The sequence below is a fragment of the Microchirus variegatus genome, assembly GCF_963457635.1.
Source record: "Microchirus variegatus genome assembly, chromosome: 15".
Classification (NCBI taxonomy): Eukaryota; Metazoa; Chordata; class Actinopteri; order Pleuronectiformes; family Soleidae; genus Microchirus; species Microchirus variegatus.
In genome coordinates this window covers 20,818,767-20,837,261 of record NC_139816.1, presented here as the reverse complement: position 1 = coordinate 20,837,261, position 18,495 = coordinate 20,818,767, and the positions used below count along the sequence as shown (strand labels likewise).

At 39.9% G+C, this 18,495-nt stretch overlaps 1 protein-coding gene across 1 annotated transcript in view; it reads left to right on the top strand.

The window, feature by feature from the left end:
• Positions 1 to 18,495, top strand: part of LOC310937512 (sodium channel protein type 5 subunit alpha-like) — a gene marked incomplete at both ends in the record, with an annotated part of 107,106 nt that overhangs the window by 9,928 nt on the left and 78,683 nt on the right. The window contains 2 exons of the mRNA XM_083901795.1: positions 1,004 to 1,246; positions 7,090 to 7,153. Of these exons, the coding sequence (XP_083757921.1) occupies positions 1,004 to 1,246; positions 7,090 to 7,153 (307 nt within the window). The remainder of the gene's footprint in view (positions 1 to 1,003; positions 1,247 to 7,089; positions 7,154 to 18,495) is intronic.

Genomic DNA, 18,495 nt, shown 5'->3' with positions numbered 1-18,495 from the left:
GTTTCTAATGAATTAACTACAAAAACATACATAATTTGTTTTGTTAAAACTGTGAGCGACGACAGTCAAAGTGTCTACAGCCTTCTGTGTTGGTCCTGCTGTATTTACCACGTTTGTTTGTTTGTTTGTTGTTCTGTGAATGTTGGCGGGGGAGGGGCTGCTTGTTGTCGTCTGTCTTTGTTGTTTTGTTGTTGATTTTTGTTTCCTTCTGGTTTTCAGCTTTAAATTTACAAATTCTAATTTTAAATTGAGAAAATGTTTGGGTTTCGACTAAAATATTTTAAATTATTTTGCTCAAATAAGTCAAACCAGGAGCCATGTTTGTCAAATGATCTGTTAATTCACTTTATGTGTTCCAGTCTGAATCTGTAAATTCTATTACAGCTGATGCCTTCTGAAGATGTAACTCAACAGGAAGTGAAAACAACAACTTTTTATTGTTTTTTTTTTTTAGGTTGTTTTAGTCAAATTTATACACGCACAACTGTCCTACACAACTCGTCAAAAAAGCTAGCTTTAATGCTAACAGTGTAATTATACTTGCTTAGTAATGACCTTAGCTATAATGGGGATTATATTAATGCACTTTCTCATTAGTGACTTTAGCTGTGATGCTTACATTAACTACATTACCACTGGAACAGTTTTAATGTATAAAACAACAAAAACTTCTTTCAAATGTACCGAATAAGCTAGCTGGTTAGCAGCCTTAACCGTATCTCTGACATGAGTCACATGTTAATGTGGTATTTTAATGTATGTTTATTTAAATGTATTACTTTAGATTAGGCTATTTAGGGCATGTAGCTTTTGTAAATAGTTAACGTTTTCCACTGGACAACTTTAAAAGTTAAGTTTCTGTAGAAAATCTCACATTTTTATCCACTTTCCAAAACAACTGGAACGTGATAAATCTGCGACCTTTGATTAAATTAACTCTTTATTCATAGTTTATTCAACTCTTTATTGTTTGTCTTCTTCCTCGTCCTCGGTGGACGCCCAGGCCTGAAGACCATCGTGGGCGCTCTGATCCAGTCTGTGAAGAAGCTGGCAGACGTGATGATACTCACCGTCTTCTGTCTCAGCGTCTTTGCCCTCATCGGCCTCCAGCTCTTCATGGGAAACCTGCGACAGAAGTGCGTCCGCAGCACGGCACACTGCGTCAACGACAGTCTGCCGGCTAACGTGTCCTTCTACTGCAACAACAAGACGTGGGCGTCCATGAAGGACTTTGTCAACGACGAGGGTGAGGACCGGCAATGTTGATATTTGATGTATCGGAAGTGCTTTGGCCGATATCTTATACACACACATCTATATATACAGTGGTATGGAGAAGTTTGGGCACCGCTGTAAATGTTCATGATTTTCCTTTATAAATCATTGGTTGTTTGGATAAGAAATTTTAGTTAAATATATCATATAGGAGACAAACACAGTGATATTTGAGAAGTGAAATAAAGTTTATATAAGAATTATTTAAACAAAATTAAGCATGTGCATACATTTAGGCACCCTTGTCATTGTATTGATTTCAATACCTTTAGCACTAATTATTGGAACTCAAAATTGGTTTGGTAACCTCAGTGACCCTTGACCTCCATACACAGGTGAATCCAATCATGACAAAGGGTATTTAAGGAGGCCAATTGTAAGTGTTTCTCCTCTTTGCATCTTCTCTGAAGAGTGGCAACATGGGAGCCTCAAACCAACTCTCAAATGACCTGAAAACAATGATTGTTCAACATCATGGTTTAGGGGAAGGATACAGAAAGCTATCTCAGAGATTTAAGCTCTCAGTTTCAACTGTGAGGAACATTGTGAGGAATGTGAAGACCACAGGCACAGTTCTAGTTAAGGCCTGAAGTGGCAGAACAAGAAAAATCTCAGATAAGCAGAGGTGAAGGATGGTGAGAACAGTCACAGTCAACCCACAGACCAGCTCCAAAGACCTACAACATCATCTTGCTGGTGATGGTGTCACTGTGCATCGTTCAACTATTCAGTGCACTTTACACAAGGAGATGCTGTATGGAAGAGTAATGCAGAAAAAGCCTTTTCTCTGCACCCGCCACAAACAGAGTCGCTTGAGGTATGATGAAGCACATTTGGACAAGCCAGCTCCATTTTGGAATAAGGTGCTGTGGACTGATCAATGGCGTAGCCAGAAAAAAGACATTGGGTGTGCACAAGCAAATACTGGGTGTGACAATTTTATTTTCAACAGTGTTACACCTCCGCAAACATTCAAAATAATGTATCTCTATCGAAAACAACATTAACTAGAAGAACTCGGAAAGCGTAGACCTCCGCCAAGGCAGCTCAGTGCCTACAAAATACACCCTGCCGGTGCGCCAGGGTCAGACAGCGGGAGATGCAACCATTGCTGCTTACATGTGCACACTGCGCACGTGCTTCACCATTGGTCAGATTGTGCCGTGTTGTTGTTATGTTGGAAAGCCTCGGCAAGAGTGTGTTACGCTGCATGTTGTTGCTTGGTTATGTTCTCCCCCTTCACGAGAGAGTCTCGTTGTAACCAGAGAGGCTGTGCATCACCACACAGTACTGGAAATAAAGTGCCGTGTTCAACGCAGACGGAGTCCCGTAGTTGTTGTGCTGTTGCCAAACGAGATAATCCAAACTAAGGAGTTAGCGGTCGGTCCCTTTACTGCGGTTCGGGGATCTGCCGGCGACTGGGTTTGTTTAGGGGCTACCGGTTAGCAGATGAGAGGCTGACAAACTCTCATCTCACTGCTCAGTTAACATTAGGCTACATGTACGTAACCATAGCTGAATCAGCCGGATAGATCGTTTGTCAGCCTCTCATCTGCTAACCAAGCAACAACATGCAGCGTAACACACTATCACCGCCGCTCTCCAACATAACAACACAACACACACTTCTTGTTTATAGTTATAATACAGGTATTATTTAAAAAAAACCTGAAAGTTAGAAACTCTAATGTAACATTTAAATAGATTATGAATAATAGTAAGAATATTAGAAACATGTTGTCATCTTTCATGAACTTATGTTTCCAAAATTTTACAAATATGTAATATTGCATAGATATTTCAGATATATATCCATCCTTTTGTCCAAAAAATCATTACTTGTGACCAGAAATGTTACATAAACATTGTTTCCTAAATTGTGTTATGTTCCAAAATATCCTGTATACATTCAAAAAAACAACAAAAATGTTGATTTAAAAAAAATGTTGTTTCACAAAAATGTTACCCCATTTTTTTTGTTTCCAAAACCCTCAACCAATTCTAATATTACAAAAATATTGTGATGTTACAGAATAATTTCATAAAATATTGTGATGTTACAGAATAATAATCAGAAACATTGTAACAGTGGAGCCTCCTCCTCCTTCTAAAGGGAGAAACCATCTAAAATAAAGCCGCCGTGGATTTTACAGTAATGCAGTTTGCTGCTTGTTGCTAATGTACATCTATTTATTCATTTCCAGTTTGCATTGCCATCCATCACATCAAACAAATGTCCCCTGTAGGCTTCCGTATCGACCTCTAAAAGCTGCTGTGAAACCTGAGAGTTTGAGCCGCTGCTCTGAAAACAGCCTTCAGTGAGGAGATCAATGGTGGATGTTCTTCTAAACATTTCCCATCATGCCATGTTTGTTCCGTCTGGTCTGAGGTGTCGTGGTCATCATCAACACTTTTTTTATTATTATTCATTACATTTCTATAGCGCTTCTCTAGACACCCAAAGCGCATACAAATGACCCATTATTCATTAACACATTCTCACTGGTGGTGGTAAGCTACGTGTAGCCACAGCTGCTCTGGAGCAGAATGGTCCGAAGCGTGGCTGCAAATGTGCACCAAACAGCCCATCCACCACCATCATTCATACACATTATATGGAGACAAACAACCATATTTTTTCGAACTGTGGGAGGAAGCCGGAGAACCCGGAGAAAACCCACGCACACACGGGGAGAACATGCAAACTCCTTGCAGAAAAGCCCTTGTTCCAACCCGGGCTCAAAGTTGTTCTAACCGGGGCACCTGTATGGAAGCAAATGTGTGCCAAATTAGAATGCATTAACAGAAATGCTTTTTCATTTTCAAAATGAAGCTGCATTTTTTGACTCATAAATAAAATTAATAGGGCTGTCAAAATTAATGCGTTAAAGCAGGATGATTAATTTGAGTAATTAACGCGTTAATTTTTTTAACACATTAACGCACTTTCTCACTTTCATTGCGCTACGAGTAGACGTGCAGTTTATGAACAGGCAAGGCAGCGGGCAACTGCTTGGGGCCCTGAGCCGATAGGGGGCCTCCCGACACTCGGAGCCTAAATGCATCAGTGAGCAGCTGCATCACCGTCTCCATTAAACAACAATGACATCTCAGTAGGAAACCTCCCTAAAGAGGCCCCACGTCTCCTCACGTTAACCTGTGTGAAGCTGAAGGAAAATGAAGAGGAGTTATCAACCAGTAAGTTAGAAGAGGAAGAAAAAAAGAGGAAGAAGAAAAAAGAAAGAAAGACACACAGTTGTAAGTGGCGCTACTGGCGCAGATAATGATATAATCATAACATTAACAGTCACTGTCTAACTAACGGGGACACAGACAGCAGCTAACATTAGCGTCAGAATGCTAGCTAACGCTAATGCTAACGCTAACTAGTAGAAGCAGTGCTTCTCCTGCTGTGGGTTTAGTTCCCCCAAGAAAACTATTTAACTTCTATACTTATTATAATGTGAGTTATTTACAGTGCAATGTGTAGTTTTTCAAAACGTTTTTTTCAAAGTTATTTACAGTATTTTATTTTTTCCATATATTTCTATTGTCTTATAATGTGGGTTCTTTACAATGTAATGTTTATTTTTTACTTAGTTTGTATCCTACAACAATATAAAGATAAAATTAGAATGTTTCTGGCATATTTAAGAATGGTAATTAATCGTGATTAATCGTGATTAATCCACAGCTACCCTGTGATTAATCTGATAAAAAATGTTAATCTTTTGACAGCCCTAAAAATTAATAATCAGTATTCCAAACTGCATTGCAATGGCCGGTGACAGCACTGTCCTGCGCCGCTCCGTATTGCGAACTCATTTTGAATCATGAGACACTTTTTGTGGCGAGCGTGAAAACGAAAAAGCATTTCTCTTTGCATTTTCTTTTAATTAAGTCACAGAATAAGCAGTTCTGAAGTTGAAAATGAAAATACATTTTGAAAGATTGAGTGTTAATTTTATTTAGGAGTCACAAAAGGACTTCTCCTCTATTCCTCTCACTGTGATAGAGCCGCACCATAATAACAGAGTCTGTGTATCACCCCACAGTTCTGTGAATAAAGAGCCGTTCTTTAACGCAGGCGAAGTCCCGTGGTTTAATGTGTTGTTGCTGTAACAAGCTAACCAGAGCTGAAGGAGATAGCGGAGAAGCGTACAGCGCTCGCCATCCGCTCAAAACGGAAGGTTTACTCTTACGCGAGCCGACTACTCTTTGACTGGCTCGCGCAGCGTGTCTGTTGTTTTGTTTCCAGTCTGTCTAGATCCGGTGTGGTGTTGTAGTTGTTCTAACGTTACAAGTTGAGGCAACAGCATGTGAAAAAAACTACAAAGTTTGTTCGGCCAAAAAGAGCGTTAATCGCGCGATAAAAAAATTGACGCCGTTGAAATGGGTTCGCGTTAACGCGTTAATTAACGCGTTTAACTGACAGCACTAATACATATACAATGACAGTGCGACTTTAATTCAAAGTTACGATAAGTTAAACATTAATATCATTCAAACGTTCACACTGTCGGGTCAAAACGTTTGCATTAAAAACAACATGTCAACAACAAATCTATGGATCACACCAAGTATGTAATGACGGAGACGTCTGAGCCAGCGGTTCATTTCATCAGTAACGCTGCTCTGTGCAGGGCACTGTGAGCACCGACCGCCCGCAGAGGCGGAGCTGATAACCTCCAAATACGTCATATCTTATTACACAAACCATATGTTTGGATTCTAAATGACTCATTTCTTGCCTCAAATGATTTCAAAACTGCCTTCCGGGACAATATTTATTTCAGGATTATATTAGTATTTTATTCTGCTGTGTTCTGCCTAAATGCATTCTGGGATATGGCTTTCCCAAGTACGCTCAAGTCACCACCCGATGCATACTTGGTAAAATGGGCGGAGCGAGAACACTTCCGGGTATGAGAACCGTACTCGCTGCTCGCGTTCTTGAGAAATGGAACAGAACTTGGACTGAGGCTGATGATGTTTTCACAAGTACAGGAGTACGCAAGTACGGACAAGTACGCACAAGTTAGGATTTTGAGAAACGGCCATGATCTTCAATTTCCACATTAGACTGGTTCTCACCGGACGTTCCAGAGTTGGACCAGTGGAGATATCTCTAAAGGTCTAGGAGCAGGAGCTGACCAACAACTTGCTGACAGGAAGAAGAAAACTTAAGAAGATGCTGCCTTTCAGCAAGCACACTAATGAAGTAGCATCAGTTTTGTTATTAAAAGCTGCAGCTGCTCCTCAGAGAGAGTGAATGTGAGAACATGAATCTCGCTCATGTTGTCATATCTGAGTGTGATTAATGCACTTGTGGTTTTTAAAAACACTCGTCCACATCGATCGTGTGGTGACGTTTTGAGGTTTCACGCCAAGGACTCCACACCAGACCAGGACCAGACCACGATCAATAATCCACATAAATAATACTGTTTTTTAAAATGTAAACACAGGGATAAAAACACACAAACATGTGTAGAGCTGGACTCTGTTTTATTTATATTTATAAAGATTTAACTTAAACAACAAAAGTGTGTCAGAAAAACAGTTTTATATATTAAAATGAACACATTAATGTTGACGAGTGTTTATGACACTGAACGCTAAACATAATCTTTCACAATATTGATATAAAAAGAAAAATAACATCAATCAAACGCCATGGATTTGTTTTATCCCTCAATATAAATTTTTTAAATGAATGTATCAACATTGCTTAACTAATGTATTAAAGCACCACATAAGACTACAGCTGAGACATAACTTTAATTAATTCATTTATTGTTCTCTGTTTTGCAGAAAACTTCTTCAAAGTGGAGGGAGCCAAGGATGCTTTAATCTGTGGCAACAGCAGCGATGCAGGGTGAGTCCACATGGAGACCAAAACCTGGTCCTTATGAGCAACCTAATGAGTAACTGGTTAAAGTTTAGGATCTTATTAAGATTGAAAACTTTGGTTATGAAGTAAAGTTGGTTTCTTATTGAAGTAAAGTTATACTCCCATTAAAAGTTAGTTTCCCATTGAAGTAAAGTTGGTTTCCCATCAAGAGTTGGTTCCCATCGAAAGTTGGTTTCCCATCAAAAGTTGGTTTCTCATTGAAGTAAAATTATTTTCCCATCACAATTGGTTTCTCATTGAAGTAAAGTTGGTTTCCCATGGAAGTAAAGTTTGCCGCTTGTATCCGGGATCTTGTTCTTTCGGTCATAACCCAAAGTTCATGACCATAGGTGAGGGTAGGAAGTTTGTGTCCTATTGAAGTAAAGTTGTTTTCTCACTGAAAGTTGGTTTCCCAGTGAAAAAAGTAGGTTTCCCACTGAAGTTTTTGTATTTGTTACCTTTTAAGGACCATTTTTGTGTGTGTGTAGTTGCTGATGTTTTGTTTCATCCAGGGACAACATGAAGAATCTTCAAGTGTTCATTATCTGTTGTTGATGGTGCTGTGTGTGTGTGAAGTAAAGTTGGTTTCCCATTGAAAGTTTGTTTCCCATTGAAAGTTGGTTTCCCATTGAAAGTTGGTTTCTCATTGAAGTAAAGTTGGTTTCTCACTGAAAGTTGGTTTCCCAGTGAACTAAAAAATGGGTTTTCCACTGAAGTAGAGAGAGAGAGAGTGTGTGGGTGTTCTTGTATTTGTCACCTTTTAAGGACCATTTGTGTGTGTATGTAGTTGCCGATGTTTTTGTTTCCTCCAGGGACACCATGAAGAATCTTGTCATCTCATGTGTTCATCATCTGTTGTTGATGGTGCTGTGTGTGAGACTAACCATAAAATGTTTTCTCTTTTTCAAAATGAGAGATTTTGCAAATTGTGCAAGTTGAAGTTTAGTAGAAGCCACTACATTCAAATCACAGTATTGTGGGTCTTAAAACCATAAACTTTGTATTTGAATTAAGGTTGTTTGATCGCTGTGAATCGAGCTGATTCCTAGTGAGGGATATCACATTCCAGAGCTTTTGTTGTTTTTTTCGGCCAATCAGCTGCTCCACACAGAGAAAACACATGGCTACTTAACCACTTCTTCCCTGACCCTCTTTTTGGAGTCCCTGCTTGAAAATGACATGCCCAAACTAAATAGAGTAAACCTCTGCAGTTACAAGCTCTATGTGAATTATCTTGGTATCAAAATAAAGATAACACTTGTGAGATTCCACCAGAGGTGTACGTTTCACTGTAGATGCCAGTGTCAGAGTAAATGTACATGGAACACAGCATAACTGAAGGATTTTTTTCTCTCGCCTAAAAAAATATTGCATTTTAAAGCAAATGTCACCTTTAAAATATGCAGTAGGAGCTTAACAACACATGGAGGTCATGTAACAACATGTGGACATGAGCTGTGCAACGTCTGATGCTGCTGAAATGAAGCAGAGTGAAATTACAGAGGTTTTAGTAAAGAGATGTCTGGGCGTTCTCACTTTTGGCTCAGTTTGGCACCATCTGTGCCATTTGAGATTTCTTAGGTACCAAATTATTAAAAACCCATTTAATTGTATTTATATGTCACTACAGATCTAAAAATAACTTGTTTTGAAAAAAAAAAAAAAGTTTGATAACTCGCTGTAAGTCGATGCTTCCTGTGCGGTGCGTAATAACAACTGAATCGTAATAACCTTGGTCAAGGCTTACCTGCTTGTATTTCTTGAAAGTCAGTTGTTGTTTTGCTCTTATTTTGGGGCTGGATCCGTGAATCTTGGTCGTAGAGTGATAAAAATGGTACCGTTGGAATCTGTAGATTCTCCGTTGTCCAGCTGACACATGTTTTTTTTGTTTACATAATCACGCTGATGCTCCGGTGCCGCTTTTCAAAGTGTGTGCTGTGACGGTTTTTTCCTGCTCCTGCTGTTTGATCCATCTGTGTTTTAACTGTGTTTTGTGAACATAAGAATGGTTTATATGAGCTTCTAGCTGAGTTTCGAACCTTTCTGTGGGTATGCAGCATGTCTGTGATTGTTAAAGTTAGATATGGTTTTATGACGCGTGTGTGTGTGTGTGTGTGTGTGTGTGTGTGTGTGTGTGTGTGTGTGTGTGTGTGTGTGTGTGCTCTGCTATGTGAGTGGACTTGTTAGCATTTTAAGCTAGTAACCTTTATGCTAAAGTGTTAGCATAAACATTAGCAGACTTCATTTGTCGCAAAAAACAACAAACAGATGGATTATTTAGCGGCCAAAAGACATGACAATAACTGGACACATTGAAGAACAGACACAGTAGTTGTCTGAGATGATGACATGACGTCAGCACCTCAAATCTCTTATTAACCTTCTATCTTCTTATGGGGTGAGTTTTCATTAACGTCGTTAATCTACATAATGTTAGTGTTCGTTTGAAGTCACAGACAGGGATTCAAACACGTTTTGTCTTTTAATAATCCACTGTGTGTTCCAGTATGTGGCTGCATTGTTATTCACTAGCTTCAGGGCCGGCACAAACATGTGCTGATGTTCTTGAATAATTTGTGAATGACACAGCTTTGTGTATGAAGTATTGACTGTGATGCTAAAGATTTAGCAACTAGCTGAGAGTTAGCACATCATTAGCTCATTCAGTAAAAGACTGATCCATCCACACTAGACTACAGTGCCACTTCAATATATTTCATTTGATTTAATATTAGAAATATGTTTCTATCTTTGATGATTCTCTCTTAAGTATATATATAGTATATGTTTTTAATTTTTATGAAACAACAAAAACAGATGATGGAAATATGACTACATGAATGTAAGGATAAGAAATGATAACAGAATAAGCCACCCCCTCCCCCCCCCATATATTATTAGTTATTTCATTTCAAATCTTAAGACGTTATTATGACCGTTTTTTTTAATGTATTATTCATTATGTATATGTATTGTTGCTCATTCAGAGAGGTGTGGTTTCACTGACAGCTTAGACCAGGAGGGGGTTGTTCTATGTAAATGTGATGATTCTGTCTCTTTGCTCTCAGAAGGTGTAAATCTTTGAGGCTAAAATTCTCTCTAAAGCAGTTTGAGGAGTGCCTACATTCAAATGGCCACATCTTCTTCAAATATTATTAGATTTATCCGTGTTGGACATTGTTGGAAAGCTTAGAATGTGAATAACTCAAAATGAGTGGTTCCCGGTTTTGCCATGGCTGGCCACAAATGACCCTGTCAGCCAACTCAAAGTGACACGTTAGCGTGAAGCGAAGGTGTCACAATTTTCTTACACCTCCCTCTATTAATATTTTTTATTGACTTATTTTGTTACGTTTGTGGATTATTTCAAACTTAAATTAAAGGAAATGAAAGCTGTGTTTTACTGGATTTACTGGAAGTGTCCCCTCAGTTTTCACCTTCAGAAACATGAAGATAAATCTCTCTCTTCTGAGACATGGAATGAACAGGGTGATGGATTCTGGACAACTCACTGATTGGATGGACTTCGGTCATTTGTCAGTGGGCGGAGCCGACTGTGACCACATCCAGATGTGACGCCCTCAATCAAACTGAACAATGGAAACAATGGCAACAAAAATTCTTCTGGAATGAAGAGAAGGAAACATGTGACCTATTTAAAATATGAGCGTGAAGTGAACCATGTGACCAGGGACAGGATTCTGCTGACATGCCAGCAACATGCCAAACACACGCTAATCACACAGAGGCCACAGTAACAGAAGCCCCAACAGGCAGCCTCGTTAGCGATGCTAATCAGTGTCTGTTATTAATGAAGGATCCTGCAGCTTCTGGTCTCATAGGTCACATGCTGAAGAATCCTTCATTAGCTCATTAGCCACATTAGCTGAGGATAATCAGGATCAACTTTTAACTTAGCGTTAGCAACATATACTTATAGAAGTTAGGTTAGCTAAAATAACTGAGACAGAATGTTTACAAGTACCAGTATATATCTAACGTTATTATTAGCTAACCAACTAACCAATGGTTATCTCTTGTTTCCCACACATCCATCCATCATCTACCACTTTATCATCCCCTGGAAGGTCATGGGGGTGCTGTCCCTATCTCAGGTGACATAGGACAATAAGCAGGGTACACCCTGGACATTTTGCCAGTCCGTCACAGGACCACACAAAGAGACAAACAACCATTCATTCTCACATTCACAGCCAATTTAGAGCGACCAATTCACCTAAATCTGCATGTTTTTGGACTGTGGAAGGACGGCAGAGAAAACCTACACACACACACACACACACATACACACAGGGAGAACATGCAAACTCCATGCAGAAAAGCACTTACAACCGAGGCTCGAACCCTAACCCTCTTGCTGCAAAGGCTAAAGTGCTAACTACTACACCAACCTTGTGGCCTTAAACTAACATAGCGACGTATTATTACTTTTAGAAGCTCGGTTCGCTAAAATAACTGAGTCAAAATGGTTCCCAGGACTAATGATTATCATGTTTTATATATTATTAACCATTTAAGCTAATGTTATGAAGTCAAAATGCAGATTAAACTTTTATCTCAATGACTATCACTTTTAGAAGCTATAGCTAAAATAACTGAGAATTTCGATTTAAAACTTTTTTTTTTTTTTTTAACTACTAAAGACAAAATAATTATTCATATAATGTACTATGTGTAAATGCATGATGTTTTACACATACATACACAGTGTTTCAGTGTCAGTTTATTAAAGCGGAACTAGACCGAAAGTTCCTATTATCGCTGTTTTTTTTGGTGTGTATCTGCGTCATTACCTTGTTTATGAAGCCCTGACGGTTCGAAACAAACAGTTCAGCCATTGCTGAGAACGTTGTGTTTTATTGTAATCTCGGGGCTCAACGAGATCACTGAAAATCCCGTACTAGTTACGTAAGCAGCGGTTCTCCTGAACAACCGATCGTCCTGCTCCGGGCACTAGTCCGGGCACATCCGGTTGCGTACATTGAACCGCAGAAGAAGAATAACGTCCGTTGTGGAGGTGTTTCACGAGCAACAGTGTCTTCTGACTCTGGGTCTGACTCCGGTTTAAAGTCATAAAGGGACTGCGGCGAGGAGTCGTGACGAAGCTATTTTTAAACATTGTTAAAACAATGTTTTGATAATGAGTAGCAATGCATCCACCGCTCCAGAGAGGGAGCTGCGCTTCTGAGAGCTGACGTGATAGATTACGTCACTTCCAGATACCTGGCCAATCACAACACAGGTGGGAAGGCTCTACGCTGGCTGGCCAATCACAACAAACTCTGTCTTCTCGGGCGAGATTTATGGCTAAAAATATCGCGACTGACAAGCGCTTCGAAAAGGACAGATTTCAATCGGCTCGTTTACATCAACTAGGAGGATTTTGACCATAAAAACAACTTAATATATGTAAGTAGACCTCCATAACTCACATATATGTGCAACAGGACCACTCTATGTGACCTTTAAAATAGTTTAAATACATCCTCCATGACCGTAGCACAGACTCTGACTGATCTAGGGCCCTATGAAATCTGTTTTATGCTGGTCACATTTAAAAGTGAAATAATTAACATAAATAAAAAAGTGGTAGTGGCCTTTCATCTGGTGCAGACAGATTTCTGCGCACCGCCCCTGCGCTGTACTGTTTTCCCTCTCCTGCGCCTCTCCAACTGGATTTCTCTACACGCAATTTTACCAGTACAACGCCGCAATCAAGGGAATAAGAGATGCATCAGATGAGCTGGGGTCCGTTTCACAAAGCAGGTTCAACAAACTCTGAGTCTAACCCTGAACTCTGAGTTGATCTACTCTGAGAAAGGAAACTCTGAGTTTTCGGTTTCAGAACAGCTGATTTGAGTTAGTTTGTTCAACTCAGAGTAGTTTCACCTCGAGTTAAGCGCGTGCACCACAAGTATAAAAAGACAGTATGAATGGAGCCCCGTTTCGACGAGTCACCATGACAACGGGGAAGCGGAGGGTGACGTTCTTTACCCACTGGAGTTAGAAATATTAATGCGTGAGTTTGAGCATGTTTTTAGAAGGAAGTGTAACTGCAGCAAAAGAGAGGGAGACTGCGTCTGAGAACACTGCTGCTGATGAGGAAGTTTAAATGTCGTCCTTTGCAAAATCACAATAATATTACAGAGAAAACTGCTTGAGTTGTAGACTATTAATTTATTTATTTAGGTGTTATCCCGTGGGGGAGAAGCGCAGCTGGCAGCAGTTTAATATGAAACATAAAAACATTGTTCAAACAGGTAAAACCTTGGTATTATCTCATGGGATTAACCTCATTTTGATCATGTTTTACATAAAGTAAATATGAAGTGGCTGTTTGACTGTACAGTTGTTTTATCACCAACATAATGATGTTTTCACACATAAATGACTTCTAATTCTTTATATCACGTTCAAGTGCTCTGCATCTATGACGTTGTATAAAAGAAAAATTTGTAAATTTGTAAGTAAAAAGAATTTAAAAAACAGCAGTGCAACACAGTTTCTGCTGTGATGGGAGAGCGTGACTCTGGTTGTTAATGTTGAAATGTAAGGACGGATTAGGTTGTGAATGTAAATGATGGACTGTGACGTGAAACAGTTCCGCACAAAAAGAAAAGTGTGTGGAAATGTAAGAACATCTATGCGCGGTCTGATAATCATCTCCTGACGAATATTTAATTCTCTGCACAGTAATGCTGCACCTTCATCCACAGGATCACTGTCAAAAGGACATGGTTGTGAAAATACTCTCCACCTAATATAACTTCTAATGTAGACGCAGAACAGACGCAGAACTATACTACGCTAAAACTCTGCTCACTGAATGAATGAGGAAATCAAATACCGTGTGTGTCTGAAAGAGGGCGGAGACAGAGAAACTCAAGGTTTGCGGAGAAAAACCTGGTCCCGACCAGGTTAGTTTCAAAGAGCATGTTACCATGGTAACTGACCGAGGGCTTAAGTTACCTCTCTCTGTGAAACAGGCTAGAGTTACTCCTCTTTCTCTGGTTTGACTTACCTCCCTTTGTGAAACGGAAAACTCAGAGTTTCCCTCATTTCAGGGTTAACAGACTGAGAGTTTTCACTAAACCTGCTTTGTGAAACGGACCCCTGATGTCTTTAGTTAACTGCTTAAAGAGAGAGAATGTTCTCTGCTGTGAAATGAATGTCGCGGGGAGTTCTTAAGTTTCACTGAGACTTTCCAGCATTTAATAGTTGCTGTTCCACAGTGAACTCGCTGTGTTTCGGCCGCCAAATTATCGGTGCATCCCTAAATATAACATCTTTATTGACAATAACAATATAACCGTAATAATGGCGTATTTGATGGTGTGACTTGAGTTTCAAATGGCACCTGGACAAGGGGACGCTCGCCGGTTACATGCGGGCGCAGCGCACTTGTTCCGCGGTTTAGAAAAATCCGTGGTGTATAATAAAAAGTGTATATAAAGTAAATAAACAAGCAACACGCACTGGGGGAAACCCTGGCCGGGTTAGGGTTTGTGAGGAGATGCACGGGTGGTGCCACGAATGATCGTTCCCCGGAACATTTCCCCAGTGTGAACATTAAAAAAGTGCGCCGTAGTAAGAGGAGAAAATAATTTTTATTTTAAAAATCGTCGGAACAAGAAAATCGAATTAATCGATAAAATCGTTTCATGTTCGGCTTCATGTTATCAACTAGAAACTAGTTTAGATAAAGTGGCTATAAATCAAAAATCATCAGCAACATTTATAGCTTTATAAGCTAAGTTAGTCAGAGTTTGTGATTTAATATTAGCATCATTATCCTGGTGGACACCTGTTATGAAATCATCACTTTTTTGGCGTTAATGACAGAACTCAGTGTTTTTGTGTAAAAAAAGGGAAAAATAAGCCAAATGTTTTTGAAGCTTCGTCCAAAAATCCTCAAACACTCTTTTGTCCTTTATGAATATTCTCTCCTGTCTGTGAGCCAAAACTGAAGAGGACGACAAGGGACACTTCATAAAAACAGATAAAACATAAATATACACGATTTCAACGGATTTACAGTGTTTCAGGGAAGTTTAGTTTAAATATGCATAAAACAGGAACCACAGACGGACTCAAATGTCTTATTATGATTCATCCTTTTTGGGCAGCAGCAAGTGAAGTAGTCCAAACGTCCTTCTCCGTCCTTGGTCTTCCTCCTGGTGTTCCAGGTCGTCCTCAGGCCAGATGGAATTGAAAAAGCCTGTAGAGAAGCTTCTCCACAGGGAAGACACTTCCTGAACGGTTCTGCTGGTTCTGGCTCCGTTTGAACAAATCTGAGCTCCTTAACACATTTCTGAGGCCGAACCCTGGACAGGAAATGCCTTTGTGTTGGTCGTCACCCAAAGTTCAGGAAACGTCTTTGTGTTGGTTGTCACCCAAAGTTCAGGAAACAGAAGCTTCAAACCTTCTGTCAGGTGTCTCACTGACGTTTACAAGCCCCAACACAGAGGAGAATTAAATACTTTACTTACTTTGTTTTAAACTGAAAACTCTGTAAACAGAACCTGACGTCCAGCTGTTAACGAAACACTGTTAGTTTTACAAGCTACGTGAGCTAAGCAGGCTAAATCAGAGCCGGACGGTGCAAAACCGCACTATTGCTGTTACTGTTGCTATTAATGCTGCTATTACTGCTGCTGTTACTGTTGCTGTTTTTGCTACTTCTGTTACTGCTGGTACTATTGCTATTACTGCTGCTGTTACTGCTGTTACTGTCACTGCTGCTGCTGTGGGGGCTGATTTTCCTGGAACACTGCATCATTCCATTAGCCTAGCATGCACCACTGGTGGTAGCTATGTTGATGCACTACTTTGTGTGTGTGTGTGTGTGTGTGTGTGTGTGTGTGTGTGTGTGTGTGTGTGTGTGTGTGTGTGTGTGTGTGTGTGTGTGTGTGTGTGTGTGTGTGTTTTCCATTTAATTAGTTTAGCTCCTTTCCTGCTGCTACATTTCTAACCCTGTTTGTGCTGCAGGAAAATGACTGACTGAGGATATTTAGGGAAAGTGAGGACATTTAGTGAAACAAATGACAATTCTACCACCTGGCTTGGTTATAGGGTTAGATTCAAGTTAAAAGGAACCTCGGCTATGAAGACTAATATCAGTTATAATAAAGTGATATAAAAACTCTCTTGATGTCTTAGTTTTTATAAAATTTGGAAAAAATTGTTTAACTTGTAGGTCGCCATTGTTATTAACGTCACAATGCACTCTGGGTAGTGGCGTCATAAGGTTGCACTAGCAGGCATCGGGACCCTGTTGTGACTGTTCAGCGACATATACATCTGTGCAGCCTTTTTATTTTGAACCTGAGCAAAACATTAATGAGGAGAGCGTCCTCCTCTTCTTGTTTATCCAACTCACGTTTATCTGTGTAAGCGTGGTCCATGGTAACAACTCGGTGCACATCAGCTGACCACTGTACCGCTGCATCTGACGTTTAGTGGCCGAAAGAGAGCAGGACATACACAGTAGTTGTCTGAGATGATGACGTTGTGACGCCAGCACCCGAACCTCTTATTAACCCTCTGTCTTCTTATGAGGTGAGTTTTCATTTACGTTGTCAATCTACTTTAGTAGTTTGTTAGAGTAGGAACGTTAGTGTTCATTCACATACAGGGATTAAAACACGTTTTGTCTTTCAATAATCCAGTGTGTTTCAGAACATTATGTGGCTGCAATGTTATTCACTAGCTCCATTTCTTGAATCATGTGTGAATGACAGCTTTGTGTATGAACTATTGACTGTGGTGTAAATGATTTAGCAACTAGCTAAGAGTTAGCACACCTTCAGCTCATTCAGTAACAGACTGGAGAATACTCTCTGCTCAGGAGAGAAGCTAGCGTCTCTTGTCTATGGTGCTTTTTAATGCGCATTGCACTCGCTCACCAAGGGCGTTTGTGCTCCTTATGTGGGAAAGTTGTCGGAAAAGCATTTAGTTTAAGTCTTCATTTATACTCAGTCACTCCTGTGAGCTCTTTCAGCAGTTGTGGTCGACTAAAAGCCTCAAATGCATCAGGAGAAAAAAGTCGAGAACACAGCAACGGATCTTTGGGAATTTGTGTCTGTCCACAGGCATCTTCCCACTTCTTTCTCCTCTTCTTGTCAGTAGGAAAACAGTGTAAACTCACATCAATCCCCTTGTTGCCTTTTGACTGGAAATTGCATCCAAAAGCAGCACAATGTGGCATTTTACTTACAACAAACACTAGGTCAATAGATATTCTGCCAAGTGCAACCATTATATGTCATCGCCCCCAGAGTGCATTGCGCACGGAAAGCATGGCGTCCTACGTATGTCAAAATATGTACTTAATATTATAGATTTTTAAATCAATGGCAATAGTTTATGTACAACATATTTTAGTACAAGAGAACAATTGTGGCTTATTAGGGTTGACAAGTTTTCATAGCCGGGGTTCCTTTTAAGGTTAATGTTAGGGTAAGCATTATGTCTATGAGTGTCCTCACTACAAGTGAGTGTGTGTGTGTGTGTGTGTGTGTGTGCGAGCGTGCGTATGAGAGAGTGTGAGTGTGATGAGCACTCTGGGAGCCTGTGAATGTGACGTCTGTCTAAGGTTCAGCCAAAGACACAAAAGAGGCTCGCACCACTTCAACACTGGTCCATGGGGAGATGCGTGTGTGTGTGTGTGTGTGTGTGTGTGTGTGTGTGTGTGTATGATAACTGCCAGGTCTAAAGCTTCTCTGGTGCTTTTGTTTTTCCCTCATTACTGAAACACTAAAGTAAAATACACTCTATTTCTCCACAGTGGAACAGTCTGAGCTGTGTTAAATAGAAAGTATGATCATTATTACAAGCCTAAATCATAGGAAATCTATCATCTTTAATAATTATAATGACAATTTTGGGTTTAGTGAAATGTTGGTGTAGGAAATTCTGACAATTCTGACAACTGGTTTTGTAGTAGTAGTTTGGGTTTCTCTCCGAGCTGGAAATTCCGATTTCTGAACTGAAAAAAAACCCATTATATTTAATAATCTGTCATGTTATCAATAACTGATACTGGTCTTTTTTATAAGGCACATCTTTTCATGCCCTTGTAAATCTGTGATTTAGTGACGTTCCCACTGAAGAGTTTTCACAGTCATCTGTTGACAGACTCGTGAATAAACTCCATCAGATTAAAAGTCGGCCCCTCGCTGATGAAGCTTCATGAGAAGAAACCTATGCTTGAAGGATGAAATTAGCTTTATTGATCCCTGGTGGTGTAATCAGGTCACAACAGCAGCAGCAGCAGTGAGAACTAAAGAGGCTGAAAAACAAGGAGA